The 26,034-nt window shown below is 44.5% G+C and overlaps 1 protein-coding gene across 7 annotated transcripts in view; it reads left to right on the plus strand.

The window, feature by feature from the left end:
- Positions 1 to 23,698, plus strand: part of PAX8 (paired box 8) — a 34,296-nt gene extending 10,598 nt beyond the window's left edge. Inside the window, exons 4-13 of one of the 7 annotated variants that reach the window (XM_044283031.1) lie at positions 894 to 1,059; positions 3,753 to 3,953; positions 4,226 to 4,308; positions 6,118 to 6,243; positions 6,712 to 6,887; positions 8,213 to 8,333; positions 9,762 to 9,950; positions 15,553 to 15,651; positions 20,364 to 20,453; positions 22,920 to 23,698. In XM_044283031.1, the coding sequence (XP_044138966.1) occupies positions 894 to 1,059; positions 3,753 to 3,953; positions 4,226 to 4,308; positions 6,118 to 6,243; positions 6,712 to 6,887; positions 8,213 to 8,333; positions 9,762 to 9,950; positions 15,553 to 15,651; positions 20,364 to 20,453; positions 22,920 to 22,996 (1,328 nt within the window). In that variant the 3' untranslated portion in view covers positions 22,997 to 23,698. The remainder of the gene's footprint in view (positions 1 to 893; positions 1,060 to 3,752; positions 3,954 to 4,225; positions 4,309 to 6,117; positions 6,244 to 6,711; positions 6,888 to 8,212; positions 8,334 to 9,761; positions 9,951 to 15,552; positions 15,652 to 20,363; positions 20,454 to 22,919) is intronic. The other 6 variants (XM_044283033.1, XM_044283032.1, XM_044283034.1 and 3 more) reach the window with 6 other exon arrangements.
- Positions 23,699 to 26,034: the final 2,336 nt, after the last annotated feature.

A 26,034-nucleotide genomic window follows, 5' to 3' on the forward strand; every position in this document is an offset into this window, starting at 1 on the left:
TTTGTTCAGTGGGGATGGAGTAGTGAGCTGATGTTGTCAGACATCAACTATTTCATATGCTATTGTGCATAACCATTTTTGAATTGGGGTTAGGATTACGCTTTATGCACCTGTGTTCAAGGCCTGCACAGAGGCGCTGGAGTTCCTGTAGCTATGTACTATGGAGCTGTGGGCTGTATTTCACTGAATACAGTGTAAGACTGGCCCACCAGAATACCAGAGGATCCTCTGGTGGGCCCAGGCTCTGATACCACAGTAGGCTCCAAAGGCCCAGTAGAAATAAACCAATTTGGAGCTGCCTTTGAAGCCAGTCATTTACCACTAGGGTCTGTAACAACATATTAGACTTTATTAATAATATACGGGTTGGGCCCCAAGAATAATTTCCTCTAGTGGGCCCAAGGAACCACAATCCGACACTGACTGAATGGTACTCAATACAGTTCAGATTGCAGGTCTATAGTGGTCTCCCCAAATATGTAGCTCTGTAATACTTGAATAAAAGGAACATGTGCTAGTTTTTTTTCTGTTGTATCACTATATCAGAAAAAAATCTATATGCCTGTGTGTGAAATTGGAGGCATATGTGGGTACAGTAGGGTCCCAAAGGCTTCCATGTACTGAGGTTATACATAACAGTAATAATGCCATGAGGCCCATAGACGATTTATAGGAAAGCCACACCTAACACATATACAGTATATTTCCTTACTATCAGACATAACGTAAATGTTATGATATTATTGTCCATATCACATCTCTATTATATAGCTAGATATGTGATGTGAACATAAGATAAGAACTAATGGGTTTTGAGATGAGAAGAGATAATGGGGCCTGGGTTCAGCACAATTTTGAGACTAATCAAACACATTTTTTTTTTCTCTATCCAGGTCATGGTGGACTAAACCAACTAGGTGGAGCTTTTGTAAATGGTCGCCCTCTTCCTGAGGTGGTGAGGCAGCGTATCGTAGATCTAGCGCACCAAGGTGTACGTCCATGTGACATCTCTCGGCAGCTGAGGGTCAGTCACGGGTGTGTGAGCAAGATCCTGGGCAGGTAAGGAGCCAGAAGATCAGTCTATAAGAAAATATCTCATTACATGTCCACTAGAAGCCTCCTGAGATTTACCAAAATGTACTTTTGATCTTATAACATAGGTTTGAGATGTTTCTTTGTCTGCCTAGGTAAAGTGGCTGTCCAGGGTTGGAAGAAGTGGTGCGTTTTTTCTGCAAGCCCGTTATTCTAATCCTGTACAAACCCTTTCATTCTTACATGTGCTTCATTATAGAAAGTCTGTAGTGCAACCTCAAGCTATGTCAAGTCTTCCTCCACCTGGCTGCTCCTTGGTAGTCAGCTATTTCCAAATGTTCTCATATACCCAGCTATCCATTGTAATTTCAGCATGGTACAGAGATGCCAATGAGAAACTGATGCCAAAACTGATCCTATGATTTTCTATGGGATGGTTTTTGGCATCGGATGCATAAGTTTTAACACCAGATTCAGCTATCTTATGTCATCAACTCTCATCATCCATTGACATGTTGCCTTGATGTGATTAGGACTCTCTTCTGCTGAGCAGAAGATGACCTTCAGATTGCTATATTCAGTTGAGCCTCTAGTGAATGTAAATGAGATAGATTTTTAGCAATCACTAATGTGTTCTGAGAGGAGGCAAATTTATAAGGCCAGGAGGGCATGGAACTGCTGCCACACTAATGGCACCATCATTATAAGGCGGCAGTGCTATAATGACATATGGCTGCTTTAGTTGATATAATACAATGGCAATGAATCGTTTATTTTATTATAATTACTAACTCCTATGCAACCGATTTGGTTTTGGGTGGAGTTTGCCCATCATTCATGCCCACCTTATGAAATCGGGCAAAATATTTCCAAGTCCAGTAAACCATTATTGATATTTGGACGGGTTATAGTGGTTTAATTGGGTAATAAATAGACTTGATTGTATTTTTAGTCACAGGCATTTAGTGTGTGGTCATTGAGGTGAGGGAGGTGGGAGGACTCTGATGCTTCCTACAATAGGCCAACCATTTTTACTACGTTTTCAGCTGTAAACAAGTCTGCGTTATTTCTTTGTGATCATCAACTAACATAGAAACTCCCACACATATACATCATACCCTGTTATCTCTATCCTTGTCACTGGCCATCCACAGGGCGATGAGCCAGAAAAGCAGTCATACAGACTAGATGTCATAGAGGACTGTGTAAGGCTATGGTCATACTTCTGTACAACAGGGAGTAAGGGTTTTGTCCTGTCCAGGCATGGACATGGACAACCACTGACTTACAAATGCCTCCAACCAAGGTGCGCAATGAGAGTTGGATGTATAATGTATGTGTCCCGGACATCCTATTTGCACTCATCTTCTAGTGGACCCTTATTTCAGCCAGGCCCACTGTACACATACCAGGCCATGATGTCCATGGCATTTGTGCTAACTATGAAAAACACATCTGCTAACCATACAGGACAATTACGTATTCAGTAGGGGCATTTTCAGTTGCCAAGCCCTATCTACAAAATAAAATAGAGGCATCACTTCTTAGGCTACTTTCACACCTGTGGTAAACCTATCTGGTAGGGTGCTCCGACAAAGAAATAGCCTGCCAGAATTCACTGTGTGCCGCCTAGCCAGATAAGGCGGTGCACGGCAGGAGCCTGTTGACTATAATGGTATCCAGAGACGATTTGGCCAGTTTGTGCATGAGCATTGGGTTTTGGCCAGACACAAACCGAAGCACGCATCGGGAGTATGGCGTTCATGCCGGAAACTGGTCGGATGCCCACCAGATACCATTATAGTCAATGGGGTCTGGCAGTGCAGGGCAGTATCTGGCTAGGCTGGATACGGTGGACTCTGGCAGGCTACTGGATACCTTTACCTCAGGTGTGAAACAAACCTTACTGCAAATACGTACTTGTCCTGAATTCTAGACAGTTATCATGCCCAGGTAGTAGTGATCCAGTAGTGATGTGGTAGTAATGTAGCAATGGGAAGGCAGAAGGACCATGGGGTACTTTTTCTTGTTGCTGAGTGCACCAAAACTGGTGTAGAAGTCTTATAGGCTATGCAGTGCTCCAGGGAAAAAGTATATGCAGATAGGCTCTCTGTAGTCTCTGAAAGTCTCTGTATTGCCACCTACGGGAGGTAGGTACCCTATAGTCAGTGTCTGACTTTTTACAGGTCATGCAACATAACTAAGAATATCATCCAAACCTGGCATAAGGTTTGGCTGAGGGCAAGTCATTAGGACTGTCTACTGCACTAGGCTGATGACAAAATACCCACAGAAGCAATTTGGGTACCCCCAAAATAGGCTAGAGCAGGGATAGCAATGCTGACAAAAGTGTAAACAGTGCCCAACACTGACAATTTGGACTCTGGCACCAGAATACAATCATTTTACAATATGCAATATCCTAAATGTGCTCATCTTCTTTCATGGTGCGTATTCTAGACCAGGGACCAGTAACCTCCTGCACTCCAGCTGTTCTGAAACTACTACTCCCAGAGTCCTCCTTTCACGTTTATGTGAGTTACAAGAAGATTCAAGCAAGTGTGCATGCTGTGAGTTGTAGTTTCACAACAGCTGTGGTGTCGAAGGTTGCTGCCCTGGTTCTAGGCCATGGGACATTAGCTCCAATGCCTAGTGACAAACCATGGTTAGAAGATCAGTGCTTTTAGTTTTGGGTAATTATATCTTATTTTGTATTGGAGTAGGTACTATGAAACAGGCAGTATCAGACCAGGGGTCATCGGTGGTTCCAAGCCTAAAGTTGCCACCCCCAAAGTGGTGGAGAAGATTGGAGATTACAAAAGACAAAATCCCACCATGTTTGCCTGGGAGATCAGGGACCGGCTGTTGGCAGAAGGCGTTTGTGACAATGACACCGTGCCCAGTGTCAGCTCCATCAACAGGTAACACAAGAGAAGGACTTTTATGTTTAAGGTTTTCCATTTATAATAGCTTCTGAAACCAAGGACACATGTCCCAGGTGTAGTGTGCCAGGGAAGGGGAGTTGTGCCACTCTGCTTTCATCTGAAGAATGTAGATAAATGGCTTAGGAAATGAATTCAATCTTTCCTCAGCTATGCCCCTGCCCAGTATAGCCATGTGCCATTTTCATTGGTAATAGGGCCATTGCCACCGTTTCTGCTCTCAGTTTATACGTCTTTTTCTCTCCTCATAGAATAATCCGTACAAAGGTCCAGCAGTTATTTAATCTGCCCATGGAGGGCTGCGTGAAGTCATTAAGCCCTGGACATACTCTGAGTAAGTGACCAATGCTACCTGTAAATACATACGCTATGACTATATTCTCCCCATGTGATGTAGCCTTCAATATAATCTATGGTTCCCTGGTATCAGCCATGCCAGGTGGACTGTAGTGATCTTCAATGGGACTCCCAAGTTCTGAGAATATCCAGAAACCTTTACATACATGTGAACAATACTGATAGCTCATCCTATAGGCTGCACAATCATAACATTTTCCTCGTTATTTTAACGGGGTCCAGCAGCGTTCATTAAAATCTGCAGGCATTATGTAATGCTCCACTTTTCTCCCAGTGTCTTCCAGCACCACTGTGGGAAAAATTAGGAAAAATTAGGCAGACTGCCTGGCATCGACAAACCTTATAAAAATGACACTGACTTGTTATTAGCTAGCATTTAAAGGGGTTAATGCAGGATTGATGTAAAAAATGAAAATCAGACATCATGTAGTACATGACAAGGACAAAGCTAGAAGCAGCCGTGTTCCTCACATGGATCCAGAGATCTCCACATTCATTGCTCCAATTACTCTGCTGGATGGTCTTCGGGCTAACAGATCAGGAGGTGTGGCGTTTCTACAGCAGCTCTCTCCCTAGGAAAGCTCAGGGGGTGTGTCCTTTCTGCTGCTGCTATCTTCCTGTGACTGTCACAGCTCCTAGCAAAAGAACTGTCTGGTGGCAATCAAAGGGTGGAACAGCTCAGTAGCAGGACATGCATATTATGACATAGATTGAACACCAAGGGCACCATTATAATGAATTAAAGACAATATCTCACAAATGGAGCATTTTTGTAACAGAGGTAAAATTATAACAGTCAGGGACTTGTTTTTCAAGCTGAATTATATAAAAAATAACTTTTATTCTTGGCAAAAAAGCCCTTTAATACAAAACAATTCTATAATGTGCATGTTGGGAGGTGTAGTGTCCTATGGTAGAGGGTAAGAGCATTTTGTAATGATGTCCATTTTCTTAGTGAAGTATTTCACAGATGTAGCAGAGCTGGGTTTGTTATTGACTTTTTTTGTTGTTGTTGACTATAATGGGGACGCGGGCGGAGCTCCAGCACAACACGGCGAGAGGCTGCCGGACTAAAAGTATTGCATGTCTGACTTTTGAGTCCGACGGCCTCTCACCGCGCACTGCCGCGCTGCGGCAAAGCTCCGCCCCGTGCCTATTATAGTCAATGGGGATGGAGCGGCAGTCCGGCGGCACGGTGAAATAGCGGCAGGACGGATCCGACAGGGTGAACAGCCTGTCGGATCCGTCCTGCCGCTAGTGTGAAAGTACCCTAAGGTTTCATGCACAAAAAAGTATTTTCTTTCCGTGTCCGTTCCGTTTTTTTGCGGACTGCAAGATACATGCGGTCGTGTGCATGAGCCCTAAGAGTGATGAAACATGACAAACGTAGCATGGTGGCTCAGTGGTTAGCACTGGGGTCCTGGGATTGAATCCGACCAAGGACAACATCTAAATGGAGTTTGTATGTTCTCCCTGTGTTTGCATGAGTTTCAATAAAATGTCTACTAGTGGTCAGTGTCATGTTTAGATCCCACATCATTAGATAGTATTATATGAGTGCATTATGGCCAATGTCTTATAAAGGGTCAATCCATACATGGATCCTAAGAAGTGGATAGGAGCAGTATGCAGATCGCCCCCTAATGGTGGCACAAGGTAGCCCAGATTTGTAAAAGTATGTGTTTGGGGGAAGGATCTTGAACTGGGCTTTTTTATTGAAACATGTAAACAAAAATCTAAGACACTATTGAGGAATGACAGATAATCTCATGTTTTCCCACCCTAGTTCCAAGCTCAGCAGTGACACCTCCTGAGTCTCCCCACTCGGACTCCCTCGGATCCACTTACTCCATCAGTGGTCTGTTAGGGATCTCTCAGCCAAATACAGATAGTAAACGCAAACTGGACGACAGTGAGTATAATTCCTGACTGTGCTCGTAATAATGCATATCCCATAAGTCTTGTAGAGACTTTCCCAAGAGCCATTGGGATAAATATATATGGAGTAATAGGCACTGATGTGCAGGATCATCATCACCTTAGCGGAATGTCAATTTATACAGAAGCAAAAATAATACTGTTTGTACGATAGAGAAATGTAAAGATATATATATATACACACACACCTGTCATTTGTCATACTTTCAGTCAGAGGATGGGAGGGAGTACAACATGATTGCAGGATCAGACTACACATTGTTAGGTTGTAGTCTGTTACCATGGAGACACACACAGGTTTGCTTAAGAGATGTATACACAAAACAAACTGCATTATTTGTTATTTGTAATGCACTGGGAGTAAATGTTACAATAGTATATACAGTATATACCAGGGTCATGGTAGTTACAGGCGGAATTAACTCCCTGTTGGTTTTACCAGGTGATCAAGACAGCTGTAGACTCAGCATAGACTCTCATGGCAGTGCTGGCCTGAGCCGGAAACACATGCGGACAGAAGCTTATATTCAGCACCCGCTCGATGGACTAGAGTGCCCATTCCAGAGGCAACACTTTCCCGAATCGTATCCCTCAGCCAGTCACAGCAAAGCCGAGCAAGTAAGTGGTACATACATTGCATATGTGTTGTTTGCGTAAGTGAGCAGATCAGTCCTAGACATGGGAATATGTCTGGTGCCTCTGCCTGTCCTACAACCCCCCTCAGCCATTGCCTTATGTGCATGACTGGAACCATTACCCCGATGCGGCCACTCTCACTATAAAAAACGTCTATTCCATCACCTGTCTGTATGAGGCTTTACACACACTGGTTATTGTCCTCATTATTTTTTATTTTTTTTCAACAATAAATTTTTATTGGTTTACATTATATTTTATGTTAGGTTATGTGAATAGTAAGTAAATGATAAATACACATTTTACATCTGTATCTCTGGTGTTGCTGTTGTTTTTTGTAGTAGATTAAATAGTAACTAATAGGAAGTATGAAGAATAATTTGTCGTCATAGTTATAGATTTCATTTTAGTTGGTTTTCTCTTCTATAAAGTAATTAATATATAATAATTATAATGAATATATAATTCATAGAAATATTAACAACATTGGCCGTTATATTGGTCCTTATGGAATCCAAATTAGTTTAAGAAATACAGCAAACTAAACTTTTCTCTCTTAGTTATGGAGACTTTCCAACATAGTGAAGATATTGATTGATTATTTTAATAGAATTATATATTTTTGAGATAGCAAACCCCTTATTGAAAATAGCATTATTTTTTTTTATATATATGTATAAATAATATTTATTTTTTAAAAATATTTTCATGTTTAGTTATGGTGTTTTATAGCTTATATCGGCATGCCCAACCATCCCATCCCTTTTACTAAACTAAATACTATTTGAATAGTTAATTACCAGGGGCGGATTACCCATAGACCTTACAGGGAAGTTTCCCGCTGGGCCGATGCCCAGGGGGCTACCTGAGCCCTCCTTGCGGCCGGCCAGTGGAAGTTTTTGGGGATGTATTTTGAGATGGACTGTGGTATTTGGCTCTGTTGGGGTGGTATAAGGTGCCACAATATGGTATCACTGCCTCTGCCTTCCATCAATTTAGTCCCGACTACAAAACTGGGCCGCTTTTAGTATTTTTTCCATGGCCACTGTTATTGATAACCATCATAATAATTTGTCCTCATTACTTTTAGATTGTAAGCTTATGTGGGTAAGATTCCCATCAATCCTGCCACCATGTGTATATGCCCTTATTCTGATATTTTCATGTTTTCACTGCTCCTGCCTCATTGTATATAGCTACAGGCGACGAGGGCACAGTATAAATACATAGTACATGTCCAATACATACAGTACATGTCCCCATGATATAAATAAGGTGGCTAACCAACATCTACCCTTTGGTCTCAGGCTCTGTATCCACTACCCCTGCTAAACAATGCCATGGACGACGGGAAATCTGCTCTGACTGCTTCCAATGCGGCTCTGGCTAGAAATCTCTCCGCACATCAGGGGTACTCTGCTCTGTCAGGTAGGTGGACTGACGGACTCACCATAGCACAGGGTTTTGTGTGGCGATTAATACACACACAACCAATTACAGGTTTTTCTAATGCTGTAAAATCAATACAACCTTCAGTCTATTGAAAGAAGCCCCTCAAGCGGTTGTTGTATGCAGTTTAATACTTGCTAAAATATCCGAAGGGCTTGTCTATAAAGGGGTCCTCTGTTCTGGGCCCTCAACTAATAACCACAGCAAAGATTTGTTGGAAACTCTAAGGACTGTATTACATAAAAATCATTTTGCAGGCGATTGTTGGGAGGGAAGCGTTCCTTCCCAGCAGTCGCCTGTTTGTTAGTGGAGGAGATCGCTGCTATTACACGCATCGATCTCCTCCATAGTATGAGTTGTTGTTTTCCAGCAGCAGATGATTAGACTGCCAATCTGCTGCCGGCAAACAATGATTTTTAAGCCTGCTTCAAATTCTGGATTGACTGATGAACGAGCGTTTGCCCGTTCATCAGGTAATCTGCGGCAGTATTACACTGCCAGATCATCCCTAACGAGCGTTGCTACAAATGCTAGTTAGCGATGATCTGGCCGACTATCGGCCAGTCTAATAAAGCCTTTACTCTGGAGGATCCAACACATTAGTGCATTACATGTATTGTTTGTGGAGAACTGTGCAATTCTTCTTTTCTCCTGTGGAGGTGCTGCAGATTTAGTTGATCGCTGGGGGTTCCAATAGCAGGACATCCTGTGATCAACTTAAAGGAGTTGTCCAGTTTTCCCATATTGATTACCTATCCTCAGCATACATAGATCATCAATCTGCAATCGACATGCCACAATCATCTCCTCTGTATGGGGATGGCTGATTGCTGCTGCTATCGCTCATCCCGATAGAGAATCATTGCGTCTGGGTAACAGATGATTGTTTAGACAGGATGACCTGCTGCCCAGAAAGTATGATTTAGGTGACTACATCAGCAATACTTTCACCCGATGAATGAGCTTGTCCGTCAGTAGATTGGTGGCACTTTTACACAGGGCAATTATCAGGAACGAGCATTCCTAGGAACACTGCTTCCCGATAATTACCCCGATCATTGGCTTGTATAAAGGGACCTTTATTGTCCAGAGACCCTTGTAACAAAAAAAGGACTTTCTAACAACCCCTTTAAATTGGACATGGTGTCCTGTATAAGTGAACTGTCTTTGGGGCCTTGGAAGCAATGGGCACTGGAGACATTAACGCCATGCATGGAGGTACTCTTAGCACCTACTGCGCAATGCATGCACAGTACTATGACAGGATCTCATCATGTCTCTCTCAAACTCAAAGTCCTTTTAAATAAGGTCTTGTAAACTTCAGGTGACAATCCGCCACATCTACTTATCCCATCACGTTTCATGTTTTCTTCATTTTAAAGTTTTCATTTCATTCCTCCATTGTAGAACTCTCATCATTCACCATTAAACAAGAGATATCAGATAGCTCCAGTGCTAGCTCCACCCCGCCATCGCTATATAGTCCCACCTTCCTGGACCTGCAGCCCATCGGGTCAGCGGTTGCTGCTCCGACTTTCAGTGCATTTTCCCATGCTGCCTCTGTGTATGGACAGTTCACCAGTCAGACAGTCGCAGGTATGACTATAGGCTTTAGATGTAACTAAGGGCTCATGGACACTAGGGGCTCATGCACACGACCATGTGCCGGCCAGGCCCATGCTGCGGACCGCAAATTGCGGTTCGCAATGCATGGGCACCGACCGTATGGTCGCCGCATGCGGATCACGGACCCATTCACTTGAATGTGGTCCACTGTCTGCACCGCAAAAAAGTAGTGCACTACTTTTTTGCAGTGCAGAGGAACGGACAGAAATCACACGGAAGCCTACTTTCCGCACCGACATTCAAGTGAATGGGTCCGAATCCGTGATGCAGTGCCAGAACGGTCGTGTGCATGAGCTCTAGTTCTGATGTTTTCTCTCAGTTTTGCTCCAGTATTTTCTGCAGTTCTTTTAAAGGGGTTGTCCAGGCTTTTAATATTGGTGATCTATCCTCAGGATAGATCATCAATATCAGATCGGTGGGGGTCCGACACCCCCGCCAATCAGCTGTATGAAGGGAAGACGTATCCTTTCTCTCTTCCTTCTCTTTATAGACATAGCAGCAGCGAGCGGGAAGAGAGAAGGGAGACGGCACGTGCACACTGCGTGCACCTTCCCTTTGTACAGCTGATCGGGGGGGGGGGGGGGGCGGTTGTCGGACCCCCGCCGATCTGATATTGATGACGTATGCTGAGGATAGGCCATCAATAATAAAAACACGGAGAATCCCTTTAAGTTTTTTTTTTTTTCATGCTGATGTCATGGAAAACTGAATCTCTTAGTATGGGCTCGTTCACACGAATGTGTGCTGCCCGTTGCCGTACTGCGGACCGCATTTGCACGGGCACCGTTCATTTCAATGGGTCCGCAAATCCAGAGATGCGGAACGGAAGGACGTAACGGAACACTACGGAGTGCTTTCTGGGGTTCCGTTCCGCGCTTCCGCACCGCAAAAAGATAGAACTTGCTCTATCTTTTTGCGTAACGCAAGGATCGCGGACCCATTCAAGTTAATGGGTCTGCGATCCCCCTGCGCCTGCCCGGCGGACGGTGCCCGTGCAATTTGCGGTCCACAGCACGGGCTCCACACGAGCCCTAACCATCGTTTTTTTTCACTGATCTCTTGACTTGAATGGGGATGCACTGCGTGAAAAATGCAACAAAACACTTGCCCTACATGTGGTTGCATTTTTCATGCAGAATCATTTCTAATATGGGTCCCTTCTTGCGTGAAAAATGCAAAAGGTAGAACATGCTGCATTTTTTTCACGCACAGGCGAATTGCACGAGAAAAAATTCCAATGTGCATAACGCCACTGGGAGGAATTTATTACGAGGGGAATATTTGAAATCTGTTTTGCTTCAGTCTGTGTTGCCGTACTTTGCGACAAATTTATTAAATGTCACATGGCTAGGGTTACACGGCAACACGGCGACATTTCATATAATGGATGGCAATGGTGTCGCTGTGACAGTTGCAAAAAATTCAGACATGTTGAATTTTGTGTTGCTAGTTGCAAGTCACAAGTGACATTTACTCCATTGACTTCACTAAAAGTCACGCATGACGCGCGATTCACCTTCGTTTTCACAGCCAACTCACAGCTATAAAACAGTCAACAGCAAGTTGCAGACATTTCTGGGACACGTGTCGTCACGTAGCCCTAGCCTAGTTTTGTCTAGTACTGCTACTCCAGTTTGCTATAAACCTGCCCCACCGGAGTAAGGCCTATTGCACGCGACCGTATGACTTTTTCACTATTTTGCGGGTCCACAAAAACAGATTCGCAAAAAATACGGATTACATCCATGTGCATTCCGTTTTTTGCAGAATGGAACAGCTGGCCCCTGATAGAACAGTCCTATCCTTGTCCGTTATGCGGACAATGATAAGACATGTTCTATCTTTGAACGGAAAAACGGAAATGCGGAAACGGAATGCATACGGAGTACATTCCGTTTTTTTTTGCGGACCCATTGAAATGAATGGTTCTCTATACGGAACACAAACGGGAAAAAAAAGTTTGTGTGCAAGAGGCCTAATATTGTGACTTATTGCACTGATAAATCCGAAGTGAAATTCATTAATATAGCGAACCGCACTGAAAACGTTAATGGATCAGCACCTGCACGTGAAACTCGCTCGCCTAAAGCTTATTTACTGAATACGGCCTCTTTCACAAGAGCGATGGAGATTTATCAAACTGGTGCAAAGGAAAACTTAGGCTACTTTCACACTAGCGTTTTTGCTGGATCCGGTAGGGTTCAGAAAAAACGCTTCCGTTACTGATAATACAACCGTCTGCATCCGTTATGAACGGATCCGGTTGTATTATCTTTAACATTGCCAAGACGGATCCGTCATGAACTCCATTGAAAGTCAGTGGGGGACGGATCCGTTTTCCATTGTGGCAGATTGTGTCTGAGAAAACGGATCCGTCCCCATTGACTTGCATTGAGGGTCATGCCGGATCCATCTTGCTCCGCATCCCAGGACGGAAAGCAAACTGTTGCGGTTTGCTCTCCGGTCTGGGAACGCAACTAAACCGAACGGAATGCATTTTGGAGCATTCCGTTTGACAATGAATGGGGACAAAATTGAAGCATTTTTTTCCGGTATTGAGCCCCTATGACGGATCTCAATACCGCAAAACTAAAACGCCAGTGTGAAAGCAGCCTTACTTGTCCATAGCAACCAATCAGATTCCACCTTTCATTTTCCAGAGAAGCTCTTAAAAAAGAAAGGTGGAATCTGATTAGTTGCTATGGACAAGTAAGCCACTTTTGTGATAAATCTACCCCATTGTGTCAAATGCGACCGTCGATTGCATTTAGCTTTTCGGTTTTTTTTTCTGTCCGCATAGCATGCATTTTTGACCCAAAAAAACTGAAAGGTGTTTTTCCGGAATTTGAAGAGGTCATCAATATCAGATTGGCGGGGGTTTGACACCCGGGATGCCCGCCGATCAGCTGTTTGAAGAGAAGGCTGCATTTGTGCCAGAGCAGCCTTCCGTTCATGGAAGAATACATCTCCTAGCAACCATCAGTGAAAAACGCATTGCATCCGTTTCCCCCCCCCAAGCCCCATTCACTTTTATGGCGCTAGACCTGCGTAAACAACGTACAATATAGAACATGCTACGAGCGCAAAGACGATGCGCGATAAACAGGCCCATTGATATGAATGGGTCACTACGCACATCGCATTCGGACGGAAAACTCGCTCGCGTGAAAGAGGCCTAAGGAATAGTTATGCATCTCATTTTTTATATTACTGCATCACAATTTTTAAGAGCTGTGCTTGTGGTCAGTGAATGGAAACATTTATAATATGTAAAAAGTTCCTATCTGATATCAGGTAGAAGAACAATATGGTGGCTTTTTTCTATAATGCAGGTTTTTTATATATCGTGCCATTATACCGTACATACTTTTATTATTGCTACTTAGGGCTCATGCACACAACCGTATGTATTTTCTGCAAAACACAGATCCTCAAAAAATACGGACGTCCGTGTGCAATCCGTATTTTGCAGAACAGAACAAATAGAACAGTTCTTTCCTTGTCCGTAATGCGGACAATAATAAGACATGTTCTGCCTGCAGGATGGACATACGGAAACAGAATGCACACTGAGTAATTTCAGTTTTTTTGGGGTCCCATTGAAGTGAATGGTTCCGCATACGGGCCGCAAAAAACACATAATGGACACGGAAGCAAAATAAATTTGTGTGCATGAGCTGCAGTTTAATGTTCTTACACTAGTAGGTGGTTGAGGCTCCATGATTTATAGTTATGCCCCTGCCGCAAAGGCACATGTTGTCTCTTAAAGGGGTTGCCCGCTTTTTATAGTTATTATTACACTGCTCCCCCTTTAAATGAAAGAAACAGAGATCCTGAAAATGATAAAGAAATTAAACATTTGGGGTGATTTATAAAAATGTCTGAAAAAAAAACTATCGTTTCCGCTTATAGCAACCAATAGCGCAGCTTTCATTTGTTAGGCTACTTTCACACTGGCGTTAAAGTTTTCCGGTATTGAGTTCCGTCCTAGGGGCTCAATACCAGAAAAAAAGCATTCGTTTTATCCTAATGCATTCTGAATGGAAAACATTCCGTTCAGTATGCCTCAGGATGTCGTCAGTTCAGTCACTCTTACGGTATTTGGCCAGAGAAAATACCGCAGCATGCTGCGGTATTTTCTCCGGCCAAAATTCCGGAGCCCTTGCCGGACATTTCTATTGAAATGTATTAAATTCCGGATCTGGTACAAAGTGTTCCGGAAAAACGGATCCGGTTTCCCAGTCTGCGCATGCTCAGACCTTTAAAAATGCAACAAAAAAAAAATACCGGATCCGGATGACACCTGAGAGACGGATCCGGTATTTCAATGCATTTGTCAGCCGGAAACAAATGCTATCCGTTTGCATACGGATTTCCGGATCCGCAAGCCAGTTCCGGCGACGGAATCCTCTAATGCAAGTGTGAAAGTACCCTTAGGCCTCATGCACACGGCCGTGTTCCGCGGCCGAGAGCGGACCGTGGAAACCCGGCCGGGATTCCTCCTGACAGCATGAGCGCACGGCGTCATTGGTTGCTATGACGCTGTGCGCTTTTATGCAGCCGCTCCTGTACAGTAATACACTAGGATTGGTTGCTATGACGCCGTGCGCTTCATGCAGCCGCTCCTGTACAGTAATACACTAGGATTGGTTGCTATGACGCCGTGCGCTTCATGCAGCCGCTCCTGTACAGTAATACACTAGGATTGGTTGCTATGACGCCATGCGCTTCATGCAGCCGCTCCTGTACAGTAATACACTAGGATTGGTTGCTATGACGCCATGCGCTTCATGCAGCCGCTCCTGTACAGTAATACACTAGGATTGGTTGCTATGACGCCGTGCGCTTCATGCAGCCGCTCCTGTACAGTAATACACTATACTAGTGTATTACTGTACAGGAGCGGCTGCATGAAGCGCACGGCGTCATAGCAACCAATGACGCCGTGCGCTCATGCTGTCAGGAGGAATCCCGGCCGGGTTTCCACGGTCCGCTCTCGGCCACGGAAAACGGCCGTGTGCATGAGGCCTTATAGTGCGACTGAAAAACAAAGGCTGAGGTACTCCGACCCATAGTATATTAGAACATTGTGCAGCTATTCACTATACGTTCAAGCCTCTGAAAAATAGGGACAATCCCTGCAAATTCAGGACTTTTGTTAAACTATACGGAATATAGCCTCATTTAACATCTGTCTGTACGGAACCGTGTGCATTTCTTCTGAACTGAATCTAGATCCCACAGAGGTCCAGGACTTGTGGCCACAAGGCTAACATTAAAATGCAGCCGTATTACGTCCTTCTAAGTACATCTCCATCGTTTAGCGCCACATCATTTTTAGGTCCAAAATTCTGTGCCGATTCATTTCAGAAGAAATCTTTATAGCCGTTGGTACTTTGGTTGTTTTCCTGAGCTCCGAATCCCCTGCATAGACCTATATCCTTGTGCCTACAGCCACACGCCGGGGTCCAGTGTCCACCTTCTAACCTGTACTGTCCCTCCAGGAGGCCTAGCAATCTGCTTACCGTGATTGGGGGTATCGTCATATTGATCACTTTCAATTCCTTAACAGGACGCGATGTTGTAGGATCCACATTGCCAGGTTACCCTCCGCACATACCCAGTGGGCAAGGAAACTATGCCTCATCTGCAATTGCTGGAATGGTCGCGGGTAAGTAAATCAACCTCACGCTGCCCTGTATAGCTATTACCTGTAATATAGACCAGAAATGCCCAACCTGCGGCCCTCCAGCTGTTGCAAAACTACAATTCCCAGCATACCTGGACAGCCTACAGCAGGGCATGGTGGGAGTTGTAGTTTTTCAACAGCTGGAGGGCCGCAGGTTGGGCATCCCTGATATAGACAGTTGTGGTCTTATGAAGCTGAAGCATTGGCCAAGGTTTCAGAGTAATATGGTACCAATGCCTAATTACTAACATTAGAGATGAGCGAAGTTCTCTAAAATTCGATTCAGCGGCTTTGTTAAATAAAAAAATAAAATTTGCTTTGTGACGAATTACTTCATCACGAAACAGATTTTTTTGTGAATAGCGGGTGTAATGACCCCCCATCATTGAACCCCTCAGATGCTGCGTTCATCGTTGATCGCGCCATCTAAGATCCATACCAAAGCTAATAAAAAAAATGGTTAAATCATACTTACCTCATACATTTCATTGTGAAGGGGCCGCCGCGGCCATCTTGCTTCAAGATCCAGCGAGGCACATAATGACGTCACCACATTGGGCGACATGGTGACGTCATATGTCACCGCACACAAGATTTCGCTCGGGATCTTCAAGCAAGATGGCCACTTCGGCCTCTTCGTGCTCAAATTGATAAGGCAAGTAGGATTTTATTTATTTTTACCGCCGTTTCAGGTAAAACCAATTCGTTACCACGGCGAATTAAATTTTTCCTGAAATTCAGATCGAAGTCCACTTTGCAAACTATGGTTCGCTCAACACTAACTAACAAGGCCGACCAACGGTTCGAGATGTATGGGTGTGTCCCAATTCTTCCCCGACAGATGATGTCGTAGGAAAGAAGGATCAGGCATGCTGAATTTGACAAGCCTGATCTTGTTTTCTCAGGGGGGATAAGCCGTCTGGCAGGGGCTTACTGCTTTCTACCCATTCAGAACACATGCATCTTTGGCCAAAACGAGTGTGTATGTGTAATGGGGGACTGGGGGTGTCAGGAGGAATAATTGCTGACTGAAGGAGCGTTAGGCCTCATGCACACGGCCGTTGTTTTGGTCCACATAATTTTTGCGGCTTGGATGCGGACCTATTCACTTCAATGGGGCCGTAAAAGATGCAGACAGCACTCTGTGTGCTGTCCGCATCCGTTGCTCTGTTCCGTGGTCCGCCCAAAAAATATAACTTGTCCTATTCTTGTCTGTTTTGCGGACAAGAATAGGCAGTTATATCATTGGTTGTCCGCAAATCGCGGAAAGCACACGGACGCCATCCGTGTTTTGCGGATCCGCAGTTTGCGGACCGCAAAACACACAACGGTCGTGTGCATGAGGCCTTAGACTGACAGCTATTTTAAGGGGTTATCCTGGAAAAGATAATGATGACTTATGCTCAGGATAGGTCATCATTATCACATCGCCGGGGGTCCAAGTACCGGCACATCCGCCGATCAGCTATTTCTGGGAGCCGCGGCACTCACTGGAGCTCTGGTGAACGATGCAGGCTCCCGGAAGCTTTCCAAGCACAGCGCCATACATCGTATTGTGGCTGTGCTTGGTATTGCAGCTCAGCCCCACTGACTTGAATGTGGCTGAGCTGCGCCCATGTGACTGATGTACAGGGATGGCCTAGGAAGAGGCTGCAGCGGTCAAGGCCTCTTCTAACAGCTGATCGGCAGGGGCCCCAGGTGTTGCACCCCCGCAGATCTGATACTGATGATCTATCCTGAGGATAAGTCATAAATATATTTTACTGGATAATCCCTTGGTGTATGGCCTTTTACTTGATAACCTATGGTGTATGGCCTCCTTTAAACTAGAGAGCGTCAAATCAATAAGGCAAAATTAAGGTAAAGGTGAGATGCCCAAAAAAAAAAAAAAAAAAAAAGGGTCCCAACTGCCATATTTTCCTTCGTAGGGACAGAATAGATGACTGTAAATCTGTGATGCTAATGGTTGCTTTTTGTGCATCGCTTGCCCCAATCTGTCATCCATTGACTTTAATGTTAATAAGGGGTTTATTGCAGATCCAAAAGGCTTGGTTCTATTTGGATCCCATTCCTCTACTGTGTCGCTTCCCAGTGCTGTTAATGTGTTCCCATGGATAAGACATATGTGTAAACCTGTCCGAGACTGCACAGTTTATAAATTTTGTTTTTGGAGGGGGTTGACCTTTACAGGTACATTTAAATGAAAAGAGAAATGCAGAACCCCAGGTCCCTCACCCACTCAGCTCACAGCTCCGGAACCTGCTGAGCCAGCGTGTTACTGTGTTACCACGGAGACGCGCTTAATGCAGCGTTAAAAATATAAAGTACTTCTGCCCCCCTCCCCACACCCGCGTGCACACCCTCCTTCCTCTCCTGGAGCGTGAAATGAGATTGGTCAAGATAAATAAAAAAGAGCAGTTATATTTTAACTGTGTGTGCGAGAGACGGATTTGTTCCCAACAGCCTGTAATCTACATGCCCATACATGCTACAAAGCGGGCAAATGATCCAGTAGCGGGAATAAAGAACGCCTCCGAAATGCTTGGATAATAATGTCAGGCCTGGGACTCGTTTACTCATTTCATCTAACCTGCAGACTGGCACGACCATGCACCGTCTGCGAGGTTCAGACACCGCACTGTGTAAAGTCGAGGGCAAGAGGTCTCACTGACACCTAGGGTCCGGGAGATGCCTTCCATTCTTAGGGTCCCTTCTATGCACAGGGCTCTACCGGAGCAAGAAGGGATGGAACGGGTCATTGTAAGATGACTAGATGTTGGAAAATCAACGTATCTGGTGGTCACCCTACCAAATGGATTTCTCTGCCTAGTAAACCCACTAGGTCAAAAGATAGTATTGTGTATGGCCAGTCTTAAGCTGACCATACATAAGATATGAACCCATGGAGTTGCTAAACATCTAATTTGCAAGGTACGGGGGTGTCCCGAGACTCCTACGAAGACAGATGTTGGGGGAAAAGAAGGATGGGGATGTTCAGGGGCGGATTGGGAACTTAAAGTGGCCCCATTTTGTAGGTGGGTTCAAATTGACAGAAGATGGACCAAAACAAGTAAGAGGGGACAACTGAAGTAGGCAGGGCCTGCAATACCGTGCAGAACAGAATACCGCCCCAGCAGAACCAAATACTGCAGTGCCGCACAAAATACTGCCACCCAGGCCACAGTATTCAACTGTACAACCGCCATGAGGATGGTAATACAGTTGAGTTCAGGAGGACACCTGCGGCCGTTGAGCATCAGATCATTATGTACCTGGCCTGTGGCCATCAAGAGGGCTTGAGTGGCCCCCTGGGCATTGGACCACGGGGAAATTTCCCTGTAGGGTCTATGGCCAACCCACCCCTGGCGGACTGGGGAGTGAACCTAGAAAAGAAACTAAAAATGGCCCCAGATACCACAGTGCAGCACAAAATACTGCCTAAATTAATTAATGCTGAAAGCATCAGATCTTTATGTACCGGCTGGTTTCCAAGAGGAGGACTTAGGTGGCCCTCCGGGCATCGGCCCACCAGGAAATTTCCCAGTAGGGTCTATCGCCAGTCCGCCCCTGGGGATGTTGACTTTCAACATGTCCATGTTCTCTAGCATTCAGGGGAGATAAGTCACCGCCAGAGTTGTCCGACAGAGACTTTCTCCGATTTCTCCAACTAGAACACATGCATGCTGACCCAAATGCCAAACTCTGCCCACAATTGGCACTCTGTGGCCATAAACCAAACCCAACTCAGATTTAAAAATCTGAAAATGAAGCAAATATAAGATTCTCTTAGTATCTTCGTAATTTGGCCTCTGTGATACTTGAAGTGGTTATTAAAATGAAAAATCAGACATCATATAGTACATGACAATCTCTTTCTAACAAAGCTAGAACCAGCCCTGTACCTCACATGGATCTAGAGATCTCCTCATTCATAGATCTGGCAAAGCTATTGGAGCAATTTCAAACTGGCAGCTCAGGGGTGTATCCTTTCTGCTGCAGCTTTCTCCCTATCACAGCTCAGAGGGAGTGTCCTGTAATTGTCACATCTCACATCTTCTAACAGTAGTAGATATGACTGGTGCCAGTTGAAGGATGGAACTGAGCATGTGTGTCCTAAGGTGGACAGAGAGATGAGGAAAAAACAATCAGCAGGTGGCGCTATACAGATACATTTTCTTGAATATCTCAGCGGCTACAATGAATTTTTAATTACATGCAAAAACAAATATATTCAGGTCCAGGGACAACCACAAAAATGGCTGCTTTCTTCTAAAAACAACACCACCGCTTTCCGCAGGTTGTGTCTGGCATTGCAGCCACATTTTTCCAGTCCTGTAAAACCTCTTTTATATGCATCCCCCTGATGTATTCACTTCCATAAATTTAGGAGTCATTCTGGTAGGATCTGGGTTGATGCAATAATTTAATAAAATGGTGATAGTTGTGCAGCAAGCGACATGGCGGGTATATTATAAATCTAATTTAGTTAGTATGGGCGCCTCCATCCTGGCTATAGCCTGTAAATGATGGGGGGGATAGAGAGGTGCTCCATCTTTGTAGATGGTCACATCTGATTCTGTATGGGGTAATAATTTGCGGAGGGCTGGATGTTCGCGGTGTGCAGGAGCGGGCTATGAAGATGTGAGATGTTAGTACTTTTGTTCCATCTGACCTGACAGTTCTTGTTCTCTCAGCAGGAAGCGATTACTCCGGTAATACTTATAGCCATGGGGCCTACGCAGCATATGGAGACAGTTGGCGGTTCCCCGGCTCCAGCCTACTAAGTGAGTACATTAAATATAATAGGATTTTCTTTGCACTCATTCACAAAAGAGATATTGTTTTAAGCCGTGTACAATCACTCTCGACATCGTTGGCCGCTTGCAGCAGCCATTGCTCACCACTTCACCTGTAATTAGGAGGAGGCTGGGAGGATTGCACCAACACTATGGGGGACAGAATTATGACGTGAAATGCGCCAAAAAGAATGGCATTTTGATTTGCGCCAAATACATCAACTCTTTTCTCCAGAATTTCCACCATAAAGAATGCATCAGGCCAAAAATGAGTTATAAATGTCTAAGTGGGCGGGGCTATCAAATTGGCGCATATTACGCCTCATTTATCATCCACTTATCGGCAGAAATGGCTCAAATTATTGCAAACTATTAAGCCAGCTTATGTGGTGGTGGTTCGTGTAAAAAGTCGCATTTATGGCAGAAAAATGCAACTTTTTATCAAAAAAGTCACATTTATGAAAAGAAAAACCAACTCGAGGTGGGAACAAGTGATAGGTAAGTAATAAAGCAGGACGATAGAAATGGGCTAAACAGCGCTGTTTGTCAGTAAATTGTCATTCAACAAAAACGAAACTATGACAAAAACTCCCCTCGTCTGAGACAAAAATCCCAATTCGGGCTCGTTCACACAAACATGTGATGCCCGTTGCCATATTGCGGACCGCATTTGCGGATCCGCAATACATGGGCACTGTTCCATGGTCATTCCGCATCACGGATGCGGACCCATTCATTTCAATGGGTCCGCAAATCCAGAGATGGGGAACGGAAGAACGGAACGGAACACTACGGAAGCACTACGGAGTGCTTTCTGGGGTTCCGTTCCTTGCTTCCGCACCGCAAAAAGATAGAACTTGCTCTATCTTTTTGCGGAACGGAAGGATCGCGGACCCATTCAAGTGAATGGGTCTGCGATTCCCATGCGCCTGCCCCACGGACAGTGCCCGTGCATTGCAGACCGCAATTTGAGGTCCACGGCACGGGCTTCACACGTTCGTGTGAACGAGCCCTTTACCAGTGGAAATGTCACAAGTATGCTTCAAAAGGGGTAAGTGTGGTCCGGCAGGGTTGGCTTAAATGGCGCATTTCTGTTTAAAAAAGTTGCATTTTCGTGCTATTGGCATTAAAATGTCACAAATCAAGAGAAATAGGCGAATAATAAAGTTTATATTTTAAAAAGTCCCATTTTGAAAGTGCTGTGCATCTTTTGATATATGAGGTGAAACAAAAGACCACTTTTGATTTGTAATGTTAGTATTTTTTTGGCACAAATTATGCCATTATTGATAAATGTCCCCCAATGAGTCAGCGGGAGCTGCTAGGTAGAAAAAGAGACACATCACAACAACAAATTCATTTACCAGCATTTTTTCTTTAGAAAGGTACTTGCCTTTTTTTTTTGAACAGCGCCACCGTGGACTGTGTTTGGTATTACATCTCACCACTTTGAAATAAATAGGGCTGAGATGCAATACCACACACAACCCATGATTTAAAGTGGTTCTGTTTCTTGGGAGGGGGGGGGGGGGAGGGGGGCAGGGGAATAGTCCTTTGTCTATAATTCCCGACAACCAATTTTCCAGGTTGCATCCATATTCTATAAAATATTTATTGCTCCCGTTTCGGGCTGTGGTCACATGACCATGTCCATTCAGCTGTTTCTTATTTTCTTCTGATGCTGTGTCCATAGGCGTGGGGAGTGTCTATGTTACTAGCTGGGTGTTGCTAAGGACAGTGATAGGGGAGTGTCTGTGTAACTGGGTGGGAGGGGCTATAAACTAGTGGGTGTGGTTTAGGGTGGTGCTGGATCGGAGACAGAGAAAGGAGAAGTGAACAATGCAAGTATTTACTTGAATAGATATTGGGGAGAGCTGAGAGGTCCACTGATTGGTGCACTAGCAGTACTCCACAGTAAGGCTACTTTCAAATTAGCGTTTTCAATTCCGCTATTGAGATCCGTCATAGAATCTCAATAGCGGAAGAAAACGCTTCCGTTTTGCCCCCATTCATTGCCAATGGGGACAAAACTGAACTGAAGAAAGCCACTGTGAGATGACACGTAGACGGTCCAGGTGGTAGGACAGATTTTCAATGGCTCTAAGTATCTAAGTCCTTGTTTAGACGGCGCTGTCAGCTACATTCAACATGAAGGGGAATTTCATCTTCTAATATGTCACATGAACCTATTTAGAAGGCATCACCAGCGTGGTCTATGATTCCGACGTGTCCAAGCCCTTTCAGTTTGGGCTTTCGGTGGAGCTTCTAAGCTCATGGACCTCTACAGATGTCATTTTCTACTTTATCTATACAACCTCCCAGTGAAATTTCCAATGTATTCATTATAGTTGCTGTAGAAGTTAATATTGTGCACGCTAATCACCACTCAACTTCCAGTCTTGATATGATGTGGACTGGACTACCTTATTAACACCTATCCCATTCACTTTCCAGGTTCTCCCTACTACTACAGCTCTACCGCAAGAACCGCACCACCCCCAACAACCGCTGGGGCGTATGACCTCCTGTAGTGTCCATAGATGCCACTCTTGTAGCACCTTCAACATAGGCAGGCTTCTCGAGAGCAGCCTGGTACTTAATCATGACAGTGAAACCAACGCATTTCAAGCCAACAACATGGACTTTATCTTCTGATGTATAACTACTACTTTGGAGCAAAGCAGGGAAGACAAGTGTGATTGCATACGTTTGGTACAAGGTCTTTCACGTTATAAAATAGACATACAGTAGCTACGCTGGCTAAATGACCATACAAATGATCCAGATATACAGGAAATGTCACAATGTCAGTGTGTATGCCATAGACCGATGCTTCAATAACACAGCATTACAGCCTATGTTCACCACTAAGCACCATGTTAGAGTATATAAAGTTACAATCTACATTTGTGTCACATATTTCATGCTGATCCTAAGTTATATTCTGTTTTATAGTCCAGAGCTGAATTCACAATTCTGCTAGTTGCTATTGAAATCAGTCAACAGATTGTCAACTAGCAAGCCACTTACAGCTTGGCTTGGCTTCTGTGGTGGCTTATCTCCCTTGAGAATAAAAGGACTTAACAAGCTGAAATTCAAAATGCTGGACCAGTCTTTCCCTTAGGCCTCTTTCACACGGTCAGTATTTAGCATCAGTATTTGATTAATTGTAAGCCAAATCCAGGAGTTGGGTCGAAAGCAGAGATAAAATATCATGGAAATAATTTGTACCTCTGTGTTTTGAACCCACTCCTGCTTTTGGCTTACAAATACTGATCAAATACTGATGCAAAATACTGACAGTGTGAAAGAGGCCTTAAAGGGGTTGTCTCATCATGGACAATGGGGGCATATCACTAGGATATGCCCCCATTGTCTTATAGGTGCGGGTCCCACCACTGGGACCCACAGCTATATCAAGAACAGAGCCCGGCAAGGTGGTGGCTGGAGGACTCCAGTCCTGCCACCACCAATCTGGCTCCCCATAGAAGTGAATGGGAGCGTACCGCGCATGCGCGGTCCCCACTCCCATTCATTTCCATGAGGCTGACGGAAATAGATAAGCCAGCGCTCGGCTATTTTCGCCGGCCCCATAGAAAATGAATGGAGGGCTGCTGCGCATGCGCAGTGCACCCTTCTTCACTTTTGGGGCTCTGTTCTTGATATAGGTGGGACCCGCACCTATAAGACAATGGGGGCATATCCTAGCAATAGGCCCCCATTGTCCATGATGAGACAACCCCTTTAACATCAGGGGAGAGTCAGAACACCCCGAAACCCATTAGGTAGACGCCCAGTCCGGCTGAATTACGGTTTTCATTTAATGTGTATAGTCCTCATATAGAACGATGAATCCAGCTCTGGGTTATAGAAGATTCAGGACCAGGAACGTATAAACAGAGCAAAACCTTCACACAGTTTCTCCATTTTTATGTAGATTTTATTTATATATGACCTGGAAAACATAACTATAAAAAATGTAACATACTAGGTGGTCGCACATATACGTAAGCAATCTGCCTGCAGGGAGAAGTATGAATTATTCCGACTGCGAGAATGGAAAGCAGATGCTAAAGGAATTTTTTGTTTCCAAAAATTTCCACATTTGATGTATAAAAAAAAAAAAAAAAAGCAACAAATTAACAAAAACAGGGATGGTTTTATACCTGTATACATGTTTACCTCAAGCCTGGGGTCGGGCAAAATCTGTGTTTGAACTTTCAGTCTGCAATAAAATTGGGATCTCATCGTTCCAACTTGCCACCAACACAGGGATCTGCCCAGAGGACCACAGGGATATACAGGGGACGGTGCTCCTCCGTAAGCACTACAGGACTTTCTCCACCCGGACGGTCTGTGTAAATAAGGGAGCGATAAACGCAATGTACAGAAAATATTTGTAAGATAAAAATATTTTAAATAAAATAAGCATGATAAAATATGGCTCCTGGTCTGCGGGGATAATGGAGACTTCATCAGGAGGGTCCAGATGATTAGGGTAATCCTTACTCAAGCCTGACATAAGACGTGAGAGAATGAACAGCCGTCCATGGAGCTATCCAATTGGCAACATGGCTCCCCGCTCCATCAGCACAAAGACAAATGGTCGGTTTCATTTGGTGGATGATGTCATACACGTGTGATGTTGTCTGACGATGGGCAACATTTTCCAGCGTGGCTAAATACGGTACATTTTAGGAAGATAAAAGTCTGCAATATTTTTTTTTTCCCCAAACACTTGTCAAATGAAACATCCGAAATTGGTCATTTCGGACGACTTTAATCTTATGTGTATGGCCAGTTTAAGGATAGGACATCGCCATCTGATCGGAGGGTGTCTGGCACCTTACAGCCCCACCAGTCAGCTGTTGTTGGACCGACACAGCTCTATGCATTGGGTGGTGGATGGAGCTGCTTACTGCAACCCTGCTCGCACTGAATGGGGGTAGCGCTACAGTATTCGGCAGTGTCTACTACACAATGGAGGTGAGTCGTTTTAGCTTCAGAGCTACTGAACAACAGCCGATTGCTGGGGGTGTCAGGTTGGTAGTCTGAACCATGGGGAGCATGCAGTCCTACCATGGTCCCTCAGGACGGAGATTGATGTAGATGTCTCTGCAGCGTTTCAGAGAAAACAGTTTAAGGGACAGGGAGATGTGTCCACGGTGCACCTGTTCCCCACTCTGCTTGACAGGTCCCCCCTTGTTTGCATTTATCTGTCAATCAAGTCCGGCAGAGGAGGGAAAAGCCTATTCCCAATTAGTTTTTCAACTTTGGAGGAAGTTGGTTGTTAGGACAAAGTCCAATTGTGTAAAATGCGCCAAATTTATTCGGCGGCACATGCCTCTCAATTATTTTGTCGCCCCTCGTTTGCTAGATGCTGAAATCTATACTAGATAATTATCGGCATAGATTTCAAGTGTAATTTAAAGGGATTTGGTCAGCTAGTTTGAGCCTATAGAGCTGCGGACATGCGCTGTTAGATCGCCACTAGCACGTCCGCTATACATTCCCCATAGCTCTCAGTGCTTTTATTCAGTAAAAAAACGATTTTATACATTTGATCCTG

This window comes from Bufo gargarizans, chromosome 2, assembly GCF_014858855.1.
Source record: "Bufo gargarizans isolate SCDJY-AF-19 chromosome 2, ASM1485885v1, whole genome shotgun sequence".
Classification (NCBI taxonomy): domain Eukaryota; kingdom Metazoa; phylum Chordata; class Amphibia; order Anura; family Bufonidae; genus Bufo; species Bufo gargarizans.